At 37.3% G+C, this 19,378-nt stretch overlaps 1 protein-coding gene across 1 annotated transcript in view; it reads left to right on the top strand.

The window, feature by feature from the left end:
* The window catches only part of Top3beta (DNA topoisomerase 3-beta), a 171,190-nt gene that overhangs the window by 67,055 nt on the left and 84,757 nt on the right, over positions 1-19,378 (top strand). Inside the window, exon 8 of the mRNA XM_090386473.1 lies at positions 1,377-1,460. Coding sequence (XP_090242599.1) covers positions 1,377-1,460 — 84 coding nt within the window. The remainder of the gene's footprint in view (positions 1-1,376; positions 1,461-19,378) is intronic.

Below are 19,378 nucleotides of genomic sequence, written 5' to 3'. Positions count from 1 at the left end.
AAAGTCTCTTTTCATTTCAAGCTGTGATTAGTCATTCTCAAGTGAAGGTATAGGAGTTTCTTCACCCAGAAACTTTGCACTTTCCTCCTGCATCTATGTAAATTGACTTAGAAAAAATATAATTTACTGATGTGATTCATTGATAAGTTTCCCTAGATCTTTCCCTCAGCGATCCCCACCTGCTGATGAGATGGCTGGGCCTGATATTTATACAATTTCATACAGTGTAGATAGCGTAAAACTGTGTGTAACCATAAGTATCAGTACTCAGTACTCATTATGAACAACCAGATCAGCCAAAATCATATTAAAGTGACAGAACATTATATTTCTCTAACCAGACACCATAGTATAGTATGCATGAAACCAGTTTGTTTCATGCATACTATAATTGTTTGCCCTTGTGATGCAAAGATTATGTAGATTAATTAATCACTTGACATTATATTTCTGCCCTTTTGGGTTCATTGTTTCTGCTCTGTGCACTGTGACAAACATTGGCTGCACGAGACTCCATCCTTTACAATGTCTTTCTAATGGTAGTTTGTTTGACACCTTCCTTCAAGTTCCTTAGCATTCATCAGTTGTGAGCTCAATAAGGTTGGCTTTGTGAGGTTTTCCATTGCATTTGTCAAGTGCAAAGAGAGTCATTAATGGTTACTTCCTGGTTTTGGATGAATGATAGTATTACTTCCAGTCTTCGTCTACTGCCAAACAATGTTTCCACTAGTTTACCTGATGGGATAACCTTGCACTGTTGTAAGAACAGTGAATTTCCTCTAATCTCCTCCTGTTTCTGACTGAGTCTGCTTACCTGTCAGGTGATCCCTGGAGCAATTTGTTGTTTTACAAATTTAATGCATACCAGTATGTGTTGGAGGACATGTATAGTATAAATAAATGTTCTGCAGAGGCATTCAGGACAATCGCCATTAATTATTATAAAGTTAATACCATTTTTGTACAATATGACACGGAACTTATAGGTATATGATATTCACTTTATATAATACAGGTAGTTGCCTGTATAAAAGTAACTACACACACACGCGTGCAGGCAGGCAGGCAGGCAGGCAGACTTAAAATGTTTTAACATCTGATAATGCCTAAGTGTATATGTGGCTTGATACAAAGTACTGGTATCCATCTTGTTAAATGAAAATTATCATAACTGAATGAATGAATGAAACAGAATTTCAGCCTGGAATTCAATATGAACTTTTGGATGGAAAATTAGTAACTTTTATGCGATACTTGAGGCATTTCTTGTTATACTAACAATATATTTTTCAAATTTACCTTTAACAAGCTAACTCATAATTGAAATTTACTTTAAAAATTATCAGATGATCACTGCTTATTTTCTATAATTTTAGAGGTACATTACAGCAACAGAAAGGCAGCTCAGATTGGGGTGAAGAAGTAAGGCAGTTATTAGGTGATGGAATAAATCATCCCAGGTATTATTTTATTTTATATTTTTCATATTTTATATGTATTGATTTTTGCATTTAAGACTACATAAATTATGCTGTAAAAATTACATAATATGCACAAAGGGGCTGTACACAAATTATGTGATGTTTGGTGGGGGGAGGAATCAGCCATAATGTCACAACGCATTATGGGAGAGAGCATTATGCACACAAATGTCACATAACATGTTTTTTCTTAATAACTAAATAAATAAAAAATGTGACTTGGAGTATTCTGGCTGCCACAAAAAAACGAAAGTTTGTCTTTCTTCTCTGTTCTGTTAGGCATTCTTTTTCTAATAATTAGCTGTCTAGCTGATGTGACAGCATATAAAAAGGATGAAAAAAATGAAAATTAAAAAAAAAACTTTCTTAGTGTATTAAAAGGTAAAATATCTTTTAGTGTGGTGTAAATATAAATTTTAATATTCCTTCAGTATAGTTTTTGACCTGTGGTCAACATCACTGTTAGAATTAGACAAGCATGGCAATGAAAAATTATACTGTGTGCAAAACTAAAAATAGCTTAATGAAAAATCATGTTAAACAGATTAACTTTACAAAATGCAATGCCATTTATTCTTGTCTTTATTTCAAAAATTCACTCCAGTTTTTAATGGTATATTAGCATTAGCATTAGCATTAGTAGAGGCATTTGATGCAAGAAAGCAAGCTTATGCAGCATCAGCCAAAAAAAAAAAAAAAAAAAAAACCACTTCCACTTCACCCCTCTGTTCGTTCAAAATACCTGTCCAGCTGAGCCTTAAACTTATTTAGGCTATCAACCTCCACCACAAGGGATGGAAGTCTGTTCCACCAACCAACCACCCGCTGGCTAAAGGCAAATTTCCGCACGTCTATCCTACATCTGTCTTTCCTCAATTTGAATTTATGCCCTCTCAGGTGATTTTTCTGAGCTAGAGGAAGAATCCCATCAGCATTGAGCATGCTTAAACCATTCAAGGCTTTATACACCTCTATCAGATCACCTCGCTGGTGCCTAGTCTCCAGACACTGTAATTTGCAAAACTTAAGCCTTTCTTCGTAAGAGCACCCCTTTGTTCCATTCACTAATCTTGTTGCCCTTCTCTGTACTCGTTCCAGCAGCTCTACATCCTTCTTGAAATGAGGCCTCCAGACCTGTATACAGTACTCTAGGTGTGGCCTGACCATTGCCTTATACAATGGAATAATCACCTCCTTATCCCTGCTGGAAAAATTCCTGTATATCATTGACAATACTCCATGAGCTACTCTTGCAGCCTGTCTGCACTGCTCAGAGAACTTCATATCTGCCTGCACAACCACCCCCAAGTCCCTTTCATTCTCTACCACTGTCAGTGTAGTACCACAGAGTTGATATGTTGCTCTGGGGTTGCTGTTTCCCATGTGTAGTACTTTACATTTGTCAATGTTAAACTTCATTTGCCACCTCTCAGCCCATCTGCTCAACCTTTCCAGATCCTGTTGCAGCAGCATAGTGTCAGTAGTGTCCTTGACAACCCTGCCAACCTTTGTATCATCTGCAAACTTGGACATTAAGCTTGATATACCATCATCAATATCATTTATAAATACAGAAAACAATAATGGACCCAACACTGAGCCCTGAGGGACTCCACTAATAACATTAGTCCACGATGAGCAGTGTCCATTGATTACCACTCTGTCTTCTCCCCCTCAACCACCCCTTTATCCATAGCAGCAATTTGCCTCCAATGTCACACTGTTCCAATTTGTGTAGCAGTCTTCCATGTGCAACAGTATCAAAAGCCTTTCTAAGATCCAAGTATATAATATCAAAGTTATTCCCTGCATCCAGTTCTTTTGTGACTGCATCATAGTATCCAATCAAGTTGGTCAGGCAAGACTTCCCCTTAACAAAACCATGCTGTGTCTGAGCTATAACTGAAGTCTTGTCTAAATGATCCTGCAGTGCTTCTTTAACCATTAATTTTCCTGGAACAGAAGTTAAGCTCACAGGTCTATAATTACTTGTGTCAGCCTTTGATCCTCCTTTGTGAATTGGGGTCACATTTGCACATTTCCAGTCTATGGGTACCTCCCCTGAGTCCAAGGAAGCTCTCATAATTATGGCTAAGGGTTTGCTTACTTCCTTTGCTGCCTCCTTTAATATAACTGGATAGATCACATCCACCCGGGGTGCCTTTCTTGTGTTTATCTTCAACAGTTTCTCCTCCACTTTACTCTCAGTTATTTCAAGATTCTGTAGCTTACTGCTAGAGTTGAATACACCTCTGGCATTCCCCTTGCTGAATAACTCCTCATGTGTGAATGTCGATGCAAAATATTCATTTAGTTTGTTAGCTACCTGAGCAGGATCATCAACAGTTGACCCATCAATATCAAGTGGACCAATCTGATTCATCCCCTTCCTTCTAGAGTTTACATAAGTAAAGAACTCTTTGCTGTTTTTCTTTGCATCCCTTGCCAAGGATTTCTCGTAATCTGCCTTCGCCTGCCTAACCTCCTTTGTAACTTGGTTGCATATCAACTTGTATCTATCATAGGCTTCTGTGTCATGTGTTAATTTGTAAGTATCCCATGCATTTTTCTTCTCTGCCATATGCCTTATTAGTTCATCTGACATCCATTTTGGCCTAAACTTTGAACCATATTTCTTAGTTGGTATGTTAAGCCTAGTAGCTTCCAAGATAAGTTCTTTGAATGCTTCCCATTTTGAATTTGCTGTTGGTAACATCATCAGTTGGCCCCACTGTATAGAATTTAAATACTGTCTCAGTCCATCGTAGTCGCCTTTACGGAAGCAATAACCCTTCCCTTCCCTTTACCCCTAATGGTAGTTACCTCTTTGAGTAAATCCCACTTCAGCACACTGTGATCACTGCCACCCAGTGGTTCATTTATCTGCAGATTCTTAATGCATGAAGAATCACTGCTGATAATCAAATCAAGAGTATTACTCCCTCTAGTTGCCTCCCGAATATATATATATTCAAGAATATACTACATCAGTGTGTTGCCGATATCTTTGATTCAGCAGGCGTTATATAAGCTGCTCTTGTCAGCAGCTTCATAAAATGGCAGTGATGTAAAAAAGTTGCAAGTTAGTACTGAAATTGAAAAGTGCCTGCAATTCTGCCTAGACATAACAGGAGGAAGTACATTATGAGTGCCTCGTAAATCAGTTCAGATATGGAGAGGCCATTCAAGGCTCATGGGATAGAAATTGCCTCAGTGTGATTGATCTCTACTTTTTTTTTTTTTTTTTTATGAAAACCCCAAAGATGAGAAGTATTAGAACCTTTAGTACTTAGTACCATGCATGGGTTGGAGGTTGAGAAGACAAAAGAAGATATTTGTTGGCATTAGATTGAACTTCTGTAGACTAATTTTCAGGAAATACATATGAAGGAAGGTTAAAGTTGTTTCAGAAAACAGCAGCTGAATGAATAAACGAGGAAGATGAAAAGTTGATTCTGTGAGTTTGAAGTTAGACAGTAAATGGATGTTGGCCGGTGGTGGCACATGTTCAGACTGTTTTGAAAGAGGGAGCAGGAATTATAGAAGCCAATTCAGAAGAATGGTGCCCATGGAAGTAGCTGTAGAAAAGGCATGCAGCAGAAACAGAATGTCTATGAGACAGAGAGTGGAGAGACTGTTAGAGATGAGTCATTAATTAACCGAACTCTCCTCTTCTGAATGGAACCTAGAAGCCTGAGAGAGGTTTTGGGGCACTGCCCCAGATGTGGGAACAGCATTCCATGGTAGGGTGGATTTGTGATTTGTACAAAGTGAACAGCTGTTTGGAAGAAAATTAACGCTGAGAGCAAAAGAGAAAACCAAGTTTTTTAGATGCAGAGGAAGCAATACACAGACTAATAGTTTAACTACAGCCAGAGGTGTAAGTGATTCTTGCGTTGCTTCTATTGGAAGATACAGCAGCTTGGAAAGCCTTAAATTCCAAGGCCTGCTGGGGGTGGGGGGGGCTCATGGAATAAGCAAATACATGAAATGTGTTAATGTTATTAAGAGGAAAAACACAGTTGCATGTATACTTGCGTAAACTAATGCTGGAAGCATGAGAAATAAATATGTTCAATTTGAAGTACTGGATAAGTCATTGGATGCAGATATAGTATGGATATTGGAGTTTGTTTTTTTTAAAACATGAACGGTATTAGAAACTATGCTACTTAGAACTGCATGGGTTGAGGGTTGAGAAGATGAAAGGAGATACTTGTTGACATTAGATTTGAATTTTCTAGATTGTAATTTTCAAGAAATACTTGTGAAGGGAGGTTGTTTCAAAAATAGAAGTTGAAGAGATAAATGAGGAGGAAAAAAGTTTGTTCTGCGAGTGTGAAGGAAAAAAAGTTGGTTCTGTGAGTGTGAAGGAAAAAAAAAGTTGGTTCTGTGAGTGTGAAGGAAAAAAAAAGTTGGTTCTGTGAGTTTGAAGTTGGACAGTAAAAGGATGTTGACTGGTTTGGAAGAGAGAGTGGGAATTATAGAAGCCAATTCAGATGCCCATGGAAATATTTATAGAAACGACATGTAGCAGAAACTGAATGTCTGTAAGAAAGAGAGTAGAGAGACTTTGTTGGAGATGAGTCATTAATTAACCTAACTGCCCTCTGTTGAATGTAATCTAGAAGCCTGAGAGAGGTTTTGGGGGCATCGCCCCAGATGTGGGAACGATATTTCATGGTTGGGCAGATTTGTGATTTGTACAGAGTGAACAGCCATTTGGAAGAAAAGTAATGTTGAGAGCAAAAGAGAAAACCAGTTTTTAGATGCAGAGCAAGCAATATTTGTAATGTGTTTATACCAACAGAGATTAGCAGTCAGGTTAATCCCCAATAGAGATCTTGTCTAGAAATCAGTGTGTCATCAAAGATAAGCATAGGTGCAGAAGAATCTCTTTTTTTTTGAGAGATATAGACATGACTGAATTTTAGAAGGATTGAAATTAACTAAGTTATCATGGTCCCACTGGAAAATTACCTGGAGATCAGCATTTAAGGAATTGGTAATGAATATTCAAGAAGTTGAAGTGGTTTGTGCTAGTCAAGGTTTCTCAAACTGGAAGTTGGAATGCAATGTGTCATCATCAACAAAACTATGGATAGGATTTCCAGTTATTAGAAGATGGTCGTTAATAACAAGAGGAAAAGAGTGGGGAAAAGAATTGAACCTTGGAACATTAGTGTTAGTAGAGAAGTTAAAAGACAGAGACATTTACCATCATGCAGAGCAGTCAGAGAGAAAATTGGATACCTAATTACAAAAAACAGTTGGCAATCCGTAAGATAGAAGCTTATTTATAAGACTTTTAATGCCAAAAACGATGCCCTTTATGCCTTTGAAATGTCAAGAGTAATTGCTTCAGTTTCACCAAACTCTTCCACTGAATTTGTCTATAGAGGGATAACAAACTAATTTATCACCAGTGGATTGACACTGATGGAATCCATATTGGCAGTCATTGATCAGATGAAAGGTTTCTATACAGTTTAGGAGTTGGTGGTTAATGGATTTCTCCATTACTTTAGAAAGGGTTGAAGTAAGTGCAATGGGAAGATAACTGGGTGGGACAGATTTGTTACCCATTTTAGGAACTGGCTGGATACGAGCAAATTTGCAAGCAGAAGGAAAAATATCAGTGGAATAAGAAAGTGTAAGAAGGCAACACAGAACAAGAGTAAGTTCAGGAGTACAGATTTCGAGAACAATTGGAGAAATACCTTTAGGACTGCTTGACATAAAGACTGTTAAAAATTCTTCTGACATACTTTTGACAGAAGACCACAGGAGGAATTGAATGGAGTGTAGTGGTAATGGTAGGAGATGGTTTACGAAGATCATCAATACAAGCGTTAGAAGAAATATAGGCTGCTAGCAAGTCAGCTTTATCTTGAGCTGAGGTGGCAGTAGAACCATCAGTTTTAACAGAGGTGGGAGTTGTGATGGAAAAAAGTTGCTGCCAATAGCTTTGGCAGGAGACCAGAATGCTCAACTACCATTTAGACACAGGCAAGTTTTCTACTCTTAGCCTGTTCAAACTCTAGTTTGGACTGATTAATAACTGCCTTACAATTGTTACAAGCTTTGGTATAGGCAGGAAATGAACCTGGGGATTTGTATGGAAGCTAGTTGCGATATGCAACATTCTTACCTTGAAAAGCATTAGCACATTTATTGGGAAAACCAAAGTAATCCTTTAGAATAAAGGATTACATTGCTATAAGAATAATTTCACTGGCAGAATCTGAGCACACATTGACATCAGAATATTTAAACATTCCCATTTTGTATTCTTGTAATGCCAAACAATATGAGGCTGAGAATGGCCGCAACAGTGTGACTCCATTGGAGAAGAGACCATCACCTAGTTGTGATCTTAGGTGCCCAGAGGCCAACTCGCTCCCACTTGTATTTTGAAGAGTTCTTTGTGAGAAAAAGATCAAGAGTGTTGGCTATGTGGTTAGGATTCTCTGGTATTATGGTAGGTAAATGAACAATCTGTGTGAGGTTGTTAGTAATTGCAAAAGCCTCAGCATCTTGACTAGTTGGGTCCATGTGTGACTAGAAAATGGAAGCCAGCTGCAGTTGTGAACATTAAAATAATCAACAAAAATTACCTTGCTGTTAGGAAAGTTGGACTGGAGAAAGTCAAGTTTCAAAGAAAGGAAGTCAAATGGATCTGAGTGATTAGTGGAGTTGGGAGAATAGTAGAGGCAACAGATGAATTTGATAGAATGGGCTAAAAAGATTTTAAACCAGAGAAGATTGAAAAGAGGGAATATCAGAGGTAAATATGCATAAGTACCACCTTTGAAGGTGGTACGTATGCATATAAGTACCACCTTCAAAGTACCTTTAAGCTTTAAGTACCACCTTTGAAGGTGGTACTTAAAGGGAAAGGATTTGTACAGTGAATAATTAGGACAACTGAGATGAGCAGTGGTTGAACCAGTCAATAATTGGGATTCTGTCAGAAAAAGTAAGTTGGGTCTGGTAGACTTTAAGTGGAAATGGACATCATTGAGATTGGAACTGAGATTAAGCATATTTGTGAAATGAACGAAGAAGTGCTTGGGAAGTTTAAATCTTTATGCAGATAAGTTTGTTCTGTTAGTTAGACTATTCACGATGTATTCAGTAGTAAGAAAAGGTTGGGAGGACATGTTGTGTGAAGTAATGAAATTTTTGGATATGCTCTACATACAGCAAGGATATAACTCACCTCCTTGATATGACATGACCTTGAGAGTGTTCTAAATAATTAGGACAGCTGATATGAGCAGTGGTTGAATCAACTGATTATTGGGATATTGGAGATATGGTATCACTCAGACATAAACAATGCAAAATTTGAATATGGGAAGTACAATGCATGAAGATAGTACAGGAGGGGGAGGTTATGCTCTTAGTTAAGAAGCATGTAAAATTTAAGGCAGTGTCATTGACCTGAATGGCCAGTGCATTGTTAGGTTGGTTTGGTGTGACACGGACACTGGAAAGCCAAAATCGAGAGTAGGAGTATATCATAAGCTAAACGGCTGCGATGAGTATAACAAATAACTGTACAGACAAATAGAGTGGGTCTGTAAATTAGAATTTCTTTATATGGGTTGTAACTTTCCAAATATTGACGAACTTGTTTTTTTTTTTTTTTTTTTTTAATGAAAACCCCAAACATGAGAGGTATTGAAACCTATAGTACTTAGTACCATGCATGGGCTGGAGGATGAGAAGATGAAAGAAGATACTTGTTGACATTAGACTTGAACTTCTGTAAATTGTAATTACAGTAGATCATCAGTTATCCGGAATAATTGATATCAGACTTATTCCGGATAGTCAAATTTTCCGGATAATCGAACGTAAGGTAAGATTAAATAAATTTAATCTTACCTTACAATTAAATTAAACAATTAAGATTAATTAAATATAAAAAAATATTATACACTAATCTCGGAAAACAGAAACATCCATCCAGGCATTTTTATGATTTTTATACGAAACAGGAAAATTAGAAAGATTTTTAAATGTTCTAGGTTTTTTTGACTTACCGATAACGAGCACAGACAATCTGCACTTTCCAGTGGCATTTGCACACATAACAATTGTAACTGGCTCCTTTCTCATCTTAAAACCTGGTGCAGGCATTTCTCTTTTAGTGGCTAGGGTTTTTCTCGGTAATGCTTTCCATAATAAGCCCGTCTCATTAACATTATAAGCGTTTTCTTTCTCGTAATTTGCTATAACTGCAGCAAGGACAGACACTGCTACCAATTCGTCTGCAGAAAGTTTCTCGCCTTTAATATCTAGTTCATGTATTCCATGTCTCAGTTTAAAGTTTTTCAGCCAATCTGTGCTAATCTATGTAATAAATAATGCATGCCTCCTTAAAATTTTCATTACCTCTTAATTTTCGATTAAAATCCAATGCTTTTTCACATAACATTGAGTCAGACACTGGTTCACCTAAACTTCGCTTCTGAAGCAACCACAAATGAAGTGCACTCTCTAAAGTGGCATTTTCAGGTTTCAACATCATCTTTTTCCTGATAGATCCTCCTTCATTATCCTTAATCGACACAAATTCTGTTATAAGCATTGGAATTTTTCTTGATGTCGTATTTGACGCCCCCACATTAAACTCTTTGGAGAGATTTCCTAAATTTTCATCTTTTCTAATTCTATTAATAATTTCTGTTTTTTGTTGCGACATTAAAACTGCGTTTTCATTTCGTTCACGTTTTACTATAAAAAATTTAGAAAAATAATAAATCGCACAGTTTTGGACAAATATTATTCTTACTGAATCTGGAGCTAAACTAATTTGAAATTCACTCATGGTTTCTGAGAAAACCAGTAGTCTGTGATATTTTTGTATTCTAGAGGTCACAACCATTAAACAATAAAAACAATTTGCAGTTTTCGGTTTATTGGTCTTTTCATTTGTACAATCTGTTATAAACGGGTAGTAAACTCGATCTTTCGCTTATTAGAATCAAAATTCAATTTGCAATCATGATCACTATAACCGGTGCTTACTGTACTACTGTTAATAAAAAAAAAAATTATTATTATTATTAGCCATATGGTGCAAGGAAGCCTGAGGCTTATGCTGCACTGGCCAAAAATAAAAAAAATCCCTATTACCCTGAGAGACAGAGAGAGAGAGAGAGAGAGAGAGAGAGAGAGAGAGAGAGTAGAAAGGAATCACCAAGAAAGAGAAGAATGATGATATCCAGCTCAGGACCCTGGGTGTGCCAAGCCCATACTCACCAGTTGTGAGCCCCTGACTTTCTACTGTATTAGGAAATACGTAAGATGAAAGGTTATTCCAGAAATTGGAAGTTGAAGGAATAAATGAGGAAGAAGAAAAGTTGGTTCTGTGAGTTTCAAGGTGGACAGTAAAAGGATGTTGATTGATTGCAGCACATGTTCAGACTGTTTTGGAAGAGAGAGTGGGAATTAAAGAAGCCAGTTCAGAAGAATAGTACCCATGGAAGTATCCATAGAAAAGGCATGCAGCAAAAACAGAATGTCTATGATAGTGGATAGACTCTGTTAGAGATGAGTCATTAATTAATCTAACTGCCCTCTTTTGAATGGAATCTAGAAGCCTGAGAGAGGTTTTGGGGTACTGCCCGAGATGTGGGAACAATATTCCATGGTATGGTGGATTTGAGATTTGTACAGAGCGAATAGTTGTTTGGAAGAAAAGTAACGCTGAGAGCAAAAGAGAAAACTCAGTTTTTTAGATTCAGAGGAAGCAATATTTGTAATGTGCTTATGCCAAGAGAGATTAGAAGTCAGGGTAATCCCCAATAGTGATATATGATCGTGCCTAGAAATTGGAGTGTCATTAAAGATAACCATAGGAGCAGAAGAATCCTTTTTGCGAGATATAAGACAGGACTGAGTTTTAGAAGGATTGAAATCAGCTAAGTTATCATTGCCCCACTGGTGAATTACCTGGAGATCAGCATTTAAGGAATTGGTAGTGGATATTCAAGAAGTTGAAGCTATTTGAGCAGGGCAAGGTTTCTCAAACTGGAAGGTGGAATGCAATGTACTATCAACCAGAAAACTGGATAGGATTTCTGGTCAGTGGAAGCAGGTCATTAATATACAAGAGGAAAAGGGTGGGGGAAAGAACTGAACCTTGGGGAACACCAGCATTAGTGGAGAAGTTAGAAGATAGAGTGGTCAGAGAGAAAACTGGATACCCAGTTACAAAAAAAGCAGTTGCAAAAAAAGCTTATTTAGAAGACCTTTATGCCGAACACAATCAAATCCTTTGAATTGTCAAGAGCAACTGCTTGAGTTTCACCAAACTTTTCCATTGAATTTGTCCAAAGATGGGTAACATAAGCCAGAATATCACCAGTGAATGGACATTGATGGAATCCATACTGGCGATTATTGATCAGATGGAAGATTTCTAGATAGTTTAAGAGTTGGAGGTTAATTGTTGGTCACTCACACAGTAGTAAGGCTCTTGTGGATTTATTGGATGACTGCTTTCTACACTAGCATTTTACTGAGACAGCAAGAGAAGGCAGTAATCTTGATCTGATTATCAGCAGCAACTTCATGCATTAAAAATTTACAGTTAAAAGAACCACTTGGAGGCAGTGATGTGGGATTTACTTAAAGATGTATTGTCAAGGGCAAAGGGAAGGGCTTTTGCTTTCATAAAAGTAACTACAATTGTGTCAGACAGTTGTTAGAATTCATGGTACTAATTGTAGAGGCTACTAGCTTTTTATGCCAACTAATAGCTGCTGTTTAGGGCTTAGACCTAACTGGATGTGAGATGAACTGATGAAACTTGTGGTAGAGCAGAAAAATACATAGGATGCTTATAAATTATCAGCTGATACAGAAGCCTACAGTAGATAAACTATTTTTCAGTCAGGTCACAAAGAAGTAGAAGAATGCAAAGAAAAAGAAGTCATCACTGCTTTTCTTTGTAAAGAAAAGCAGTGATGACTTCTTGATGACATTGGTCCACTTGATATGAATGGTTTAACTGTAAATGATCCTACTCAAGTTGCTAACAAACTGAATAATATTTTGCATCTACTTTCACACATGAGGAATTTCTTAGAGATGGCAATGCCAGAAGTTTATCAAATTCTAAGAGGGAGCTAAATGATTCGGAGATAACTGAGAAGAAAGTGGAAGAGAAATTGTTGAAACAAACATAAAGGCTTCTGATGAATGGGATCTGTCCAGTTATATTAAGGGAGGCAGAAAAAGAGGTAAGCAAACCTTTTAGGATATCAAAGCAGAGGTCCCTGGACTGGAGAGTCCATAGGGACTCTCCAATCTATATACATGAGAGGACAAAAATTCAAATTGAGGGAGGATGGCTGCAGGATTGATTGTTGTAACAGGCTTCCATCTGGTGGTATGGAATTGGATAGTCTGAATAAACCTGGTATAAACTTGCTTTCTTGCATCATTTGCCAATAATAGAACTGAACTATTTTTAGGAAAAAACACTGCTAATGTTATTCCAGTTCAGTGAATTTTGAGTAAAATTCAGTAGTGTAGGAAAGCTGCAAGCAGGTTCAAAATAAACACGTTAACAACTGTGAAATGATGGGAAGAACGTTGTACTATAGGACAAAGATAGTCAGAATGGCACAAAATTTTGTGTTGATTTGCGCGCACACTGTTTCAGTCTTGGAAAATTTGTAAGTGGCATTCTTGATAACTTGAATTAGAAAAATCATTAAGGAATGAAGTTTGAGGAATCATTAAGGTCTGAGAAAATTCTAAACTGTTTCTGTATAAAATTTAAGTGCAGAAATCACTTGAAAAGCATGGCAAACAGGGTTGTTGTTTACTTTGGCCTTTTTTTGAAGGGAATAATCCTAGTGTTTCAATGGTTGTCTATAGGTAAAGGAAGGTATGAAACCCTTTTTCATCTCAATAACTATATTTAAAGATGAAATGTGGATGTATGGGCTGCAGAAAATCAACATGAAATAATGAAGACAGTGATATGCCCAAATGTGCATTATAGTTTGTTTCATCTCTTAGAGTCATTGGACTAATATTTTCTTGACAGTATGGTGACTGCGGATTGCTATCTGCATCCCTATTAACAATTTATCCCATTCTGTTAAGGTGCAAATGTCAACTTTTTTTTGGACAGGGTGTGGCTCAATTGCATACAACAAATAATCTACTTTTCTGCTCTGAACATATGCAACTTTTATTGGGTTTCTTTCCATAAGTATTCTGATGAAACACATAGAATGTTTTTATATAACTTTCATTCTCTCAAGACTTCTGAGTTCAAAGACACAAAGTACGTTGCTGTATGTCAATAGATATATTCAGTTAAAACTGGAGCATCTTTATGCAACAATCCTGCCTGTATATTAAATGGCACACAAAAGCAATCCCATGTAATAGCTCACTGTGTCATTGTACAGATTTTTTTTTAATGAATTTATGCCACAGATGTCTTCTAGAGGAATGTCAAGGATAAGAGGTGCCTGCATGTCATTGATGTTGAACACACTGGGAAGCAGAAGGCACGCATTTTCAAAAACCAGGCATAGGACTTCAACCTCTTTTGTGAACAGCTTAGTCACTTCTTCCCAGATTAGGAGTGTTGTTGTCTCACATGACCCTCTTTCACAATTCACAATCATTTCTGGAAATGGGGCTGCAACCTTGAATACCATTGAACCACTTGCTCCTACTCATTTTCGTGAACATCCTTTAGTGGTTGTTATGCATGGGTCAGTTGGAGGCTATAATGGCATTCAGTAGTGTTTAGTAAAGAGAGCCATTTCAGCCTTGGTAGGGATGATGAATGAATGAGAGGCAGAAGACACCTACGAGATAGAAAGAGCAGACTGTATAAGGGACAGACACATTGCAAATTGTAATAGTTTGCGCCATCAGATATGACATGAAAACAATCTTTGTATTTGTGGAGGATAGCATGATAGCCCATTATTATGTTGAAAATTTCCAACTCAGCAGACCAGGCCTCCTGTTTTTGGCAAACATGGATAATGCAGTTCCAACAGAATAATTACCTATCCACATACCACTAACACTGCTAGATCGGCTCTTCAAGACATGAATGACCTCTTGTGGCTTTCACGATTACTAGATCTTTCCCCAGTTGAACATGTCTAGGACACTGTTGAAAGGCATCTTACTTCAAATTTGATAACTGCACTTTTCATCCATCAGTTGAGAGCTCAAGTGGAACATGCCTAGGATTGACATACTGCAAGATGACATCCAACACCTTTTTGACTAAGTACATGCCAGAGCAAGACATGTATTCAAGCATATGGAGGTGACACCTGATAATTTTCAGCAATGTAAACATTTTTTCATTGATGTTTCAAAGAAAACTAAGTGTGTAATCATTTGGAAATTTAATCATTTATTCCTGTAGTCCTTCCGAACATCATCAATTTTGGAACAGAAATGGATCACTTTTTAGAGTGTTTCAGTTTCCATTTCCTTGTGCGTTCATGCATGTATGTGCACCCACGTGCATATATTATTCATCACATTACAGACTGCTGTAAAAAGATCATCACTCTAGATAAAGAAGGGCAGTTCATTTTATCTGAAAGAACAACTCCAAGTTTCACGGAATTTCATCAAGTATATAACTGCTAGATGGTGGACAATGAATCTTAATCTCAGAATGTCTTAGCTTCAACAGAAAGGGATATGTGTGTTGTATTATGAGAAAATTTAAATCTGCTACTAAAATGCAAAAACATTACCAGTTGGAATATGAAGAAAACATCTGGAAAATACTTTGTCCAACAGATATGATTTATGATAATCCATCATATCAGAAGACTTCTTGACATGCACAGTTAGTTTAGAAAAGAAGAACAGCTGTTTGGACGATGTTATTTTTAGTGTTTGAAACAGTTTCAAGAAATTGGTAGTGCTCTCCACTGAAAGGGGCAGTAGACCTTTTGTTGAGGCTGGGACAGTTGGTATGAGGAAGTTGGATATAGCCAGCAGAGTTCCTTTGGCCTGGTCAACCGTATGGTGGATTTTCTGTAGTCTTTATTAAAAGATGAAATCATATAAAAATCAGATAATCATATAAAAAGACTTGTTGATGTGCTCAGTTAGTTTAGAAAATAAGAACAGCTGCTTGGACAATGTTATTTTTAGTGAGTCACCTTTTTACGTATGTGGTGCTGTAAATAAGCACTACTATAGAATTTGGGACACTGAGACCCACATGCTGTTCGAGTTAGGTAGCTCCTAGTTGAATGTGTAGTGCAAATTCTCATTACAAGGCAGTGGTCCTTCTTTCATGAGTGACAGCTATTTGCTGTTCTGCAGATGGAATGTCTCTAACCGAATGTTAATTTCAGCAGGATGGCACTCCTCCACTGCACCAATTGACTGTGTTGTATATGCCTGTTGACTTTGACTAGAGCAACATTCTGAAATTATATTTTGACTGTGCAGCACAAACTGGACTTGTGAATAGTAGTCAGCTCAATGTTTTTGAAGTCAGTCATAGCATACTGCATCAGATGGTGTGTTGGTTTTGAGCTTTTTTTTTCTTCCAGAAATGAACATGGCTTTGAGTGAAAAGAAATGGAAAAAAAAAGGATTAGGAATGTGGTGACAAAACCAAAGGAAGTTACATTCATTGATTCACTGTGTAGTGTTACAGAGACAATAGTTAGTAGTAGTAGTAATGGCAAATGATGCAAGAAAGCAAGCTTATATAGATCAGCAAAAAAAAAAAAAAAAACCCACCCACTTCACCCATCCATACCCTTCAAGAATTTGTATAGTTCTTCCTTGAATCTATTCAAACAGTCCACTTCTACAGCAACAGCTGGAAGCCTGTTCCAACAATAGACCACCTGCTTTTTGAAGGCAAACTTCTGCTCATCTATCCTACAACCATTCTTACTCAACTTGAATTTGTTCCCTCATGTGTGGTCTCATCAAGAGGAAGAAGGCCATTAACATTTAGCTTACTCAATCCATTCAAAGCCTTAAACACCTCAATCAGACCTTCCTGTGGGTGCTTAGTCTCTAGGTGCTGCATTTGCAGAACTCAAGCATTTCTAGGTAAAAGCAATATTTTGTTCCCTTCACCAATCTGGTTGCCCTTCTCTGCACTCATTCCAGCAGATCTACATCTTTCCTAAAGTGAAGCCTACAGGCCTGGATACAATACTCAAGATGTGGCCTACGATGGCTTTATACAATAACATAATCATTTCCTTATCCTTGTTAGCAAGGTTTCTATATATCATTGACAAAGTCCCATCAGCTACCCTGGCAGCATGTTTGTATTGCTTAAAGAATTTCATGTCTTACTGCACAATTACCCCTATTTCTTTTTCGTTTTTTAACTACCCTAAGTGCAGTACCACACAGTTGATAAATTACTCTGAGATAACTGCTACCCATATGCAGTACCTTGCATGTGTCAACGTTAAACTTCAACTGTCAGTTCTCAGCCCATTGACCCAATTTTCCTAATCTTGTTGCAATAGCATACTGTCATTACTGTCCTTAACTACCCTGCCAACCTTTGTATCATCTGCAAACTTAAACATTAAGCCTGATATACCTTCATCAGTATCATTAATAAATACTGAAAACAACAGTTTGCCTAGGACTAAACCCTAGAGGATTCCACTAATAACATTAGTCCACGAAGAGCAATGCCCGTTGATAACCACTGTCTGTCTTCTTCCACGTAACCATTGCTTTATCCATAGCAGTAACTTACCTTTTATGCCAAATTGTTCCACTATGTACAGTAGTCTTTTATATGCAACAGTATCAAAAGGCCTTCCTGAAATCCAAGTAATATGATATCAAAATAATTTTTTGCCTCCATTTCCTTGGTCACTGCATCATAGTAGTAGTATAGTAGGCATGTGATGCAAGAAATCAAGTGTATGAGCTTATGTAGCATCAGCTAAAAAAAATCACACAACCAATCGCTCTAAAAGTTTGTCCAGTTCCTCCTTGAATTTATTTAAGCTACCAACTTCCACAACAACAGATGGAAGTTTGTTCTAGCAATTAACCACCTGCTGGCTAAAGACAAATTTCCGCACATCTGTTCTACAACTGTCTTTCCTCAATTTGAATTTATGCACCCTTAGGTTCATAATCCGAGCAAGCGGAAGAATCCCATCAGAATTCAGCTTGCTCAACCTATTCAAGGCCTTATACATCTTAATCAGATCACATTGCAAGTGCCTAGTCTCCAGCCACTGCAATTTGCAGAACTTAAGCCTCTCTTGGTAAGAGGACCCCTTTGTTTCCCTCACCAATCTTGTTGTCCTTTTCTGAACACGCTCAAGAAATCTACATCCTTCCTAAAATGAGGCCTCCAGACCTGTATACAGTACTCAAGGCGTGGCCTGACCATTTTATATGATATCAAAATTATTTTTTGCATCCAGTTCCTTTCTAACCACATCATAGTATCCAATGAACTTTGTCAGACAAGACTTTCCCTTAACAAACCCATGCTGTGTCTGAATTATTGCTGCAATCTTGTCTAGATGATCCTGCAATGCATCTTTAACCAGTGGCTATTATTTTATCTGGAACAAAAATTAAATTTAGCCTTGTCTAACCAATTTGATAGTCATCTATCAAATTGGTTAGACAAGACTGCTCCTTGACAAATCCATGCTCTGATTGCAGTATAATTGCATTCCTGTCCAGATGATCTTGCATTACTTCTTTAACCAATGACTCCATTATTTGCCCTGGAACAGATGTTAAGCTGAAAGATATGCAATTATTCATGTCACCTTTTGATCCTCCTCCTTTATGAATTGGGGAAATATTTGCACATCTCCAGTTCATAGGGACCTCTCCTGAAATCAAGGATGCTCTCATAATTATGGCTTAGGATTTGCTTACCTCCTTTGTTGTCTCTTAATAAAACTGAATAGAACCCATCCACCCCAGGCGCCTTTTTTTTATGTTCAGCTTCAACAATTTACCTTCCACTTTTCTTTCAGTTATCAGAAAGTCATTTAGCTCCTTGTTAGAGTGATAAACTTGTGGCATCCTTTCCCTTAAAGAATTTCTTATGTATGAATGTAGACGCAGAATACCTATTCACTTTTTCAGCAACCTAGGCATGGACATCAACAGTTAACCTACTGACATACTACTACTACTACTAGCATGAGGCCTTTGTCCTTAAATACTTTATAGCCTACTGACATTAAGTGACCTAATATGACTCATTCCCTTCTTTCTGGTATTAATTTAAGTCTCTTCATTTCTTTGCATTCTTTTTGAGAGATTTCTCATAATCTACCTTAGCTTTTCTAACCTCCTTTGTGACTTGATTACAGACTAATTTATATGTATACTATAGGCTTCTGTATCACCTGAAAATTTATATGCATCCCATGCACTTTTGTTCTCTGCCACATATTAGTTTATCTGACATCCATTTTGATCTAAGCCTTGAACAGTTTTCTTCTTTGGTATGAAAAGCCTAGTAGCTATTATTATTACTTTCCTGAATGCTTCTCGTTTAGAATTTGCTGTTGGTAACATCATCAGTTGGTTTCACTACATAGAATTTAAAAACTGTCTGAGACCACTGTAGTCACTGTTAGGCAAGCAAAAACCTTTCCCTTTACCCTTGACAGTAGTTATGTCTTTAATTAAATTGCATATTAGTATACTGTAATCACCCCGCCCAGTGGGTCTTTTACTTGCAGATTCATAATGCATGAAGAATCACTGCTGATAACCACATTAAGAGTGCCTCTTTGAAATGCTGCTGTAGAAAACAGTCATTCAAGAAATCTACAAAAGTCTAGCTAGTGTGTGACTAACCCACAAATTCAGGTCACCGTCTGGAAACTTAAAATCTCCAT

The sequence above is a fragment of the Mastigoproctus giganteus genome, chromosome 12 (assembly GCF_048544385.1).
Source record: "Mastigoproctus giganteus isolate SK-2022 chromosome 12, ASM4854438v1, whole genome shotgun sequence".
Lineage (NCBI taxonomy): Eukaryota > Metazoa > Arthropoda > Arachnida > Uropygi > Thelyphonidae > Mastigoproctus > Mastigoproctus giganteus.
This window is presented reverse-complemented; position numbering and strand designations above follow the sequence as displayed.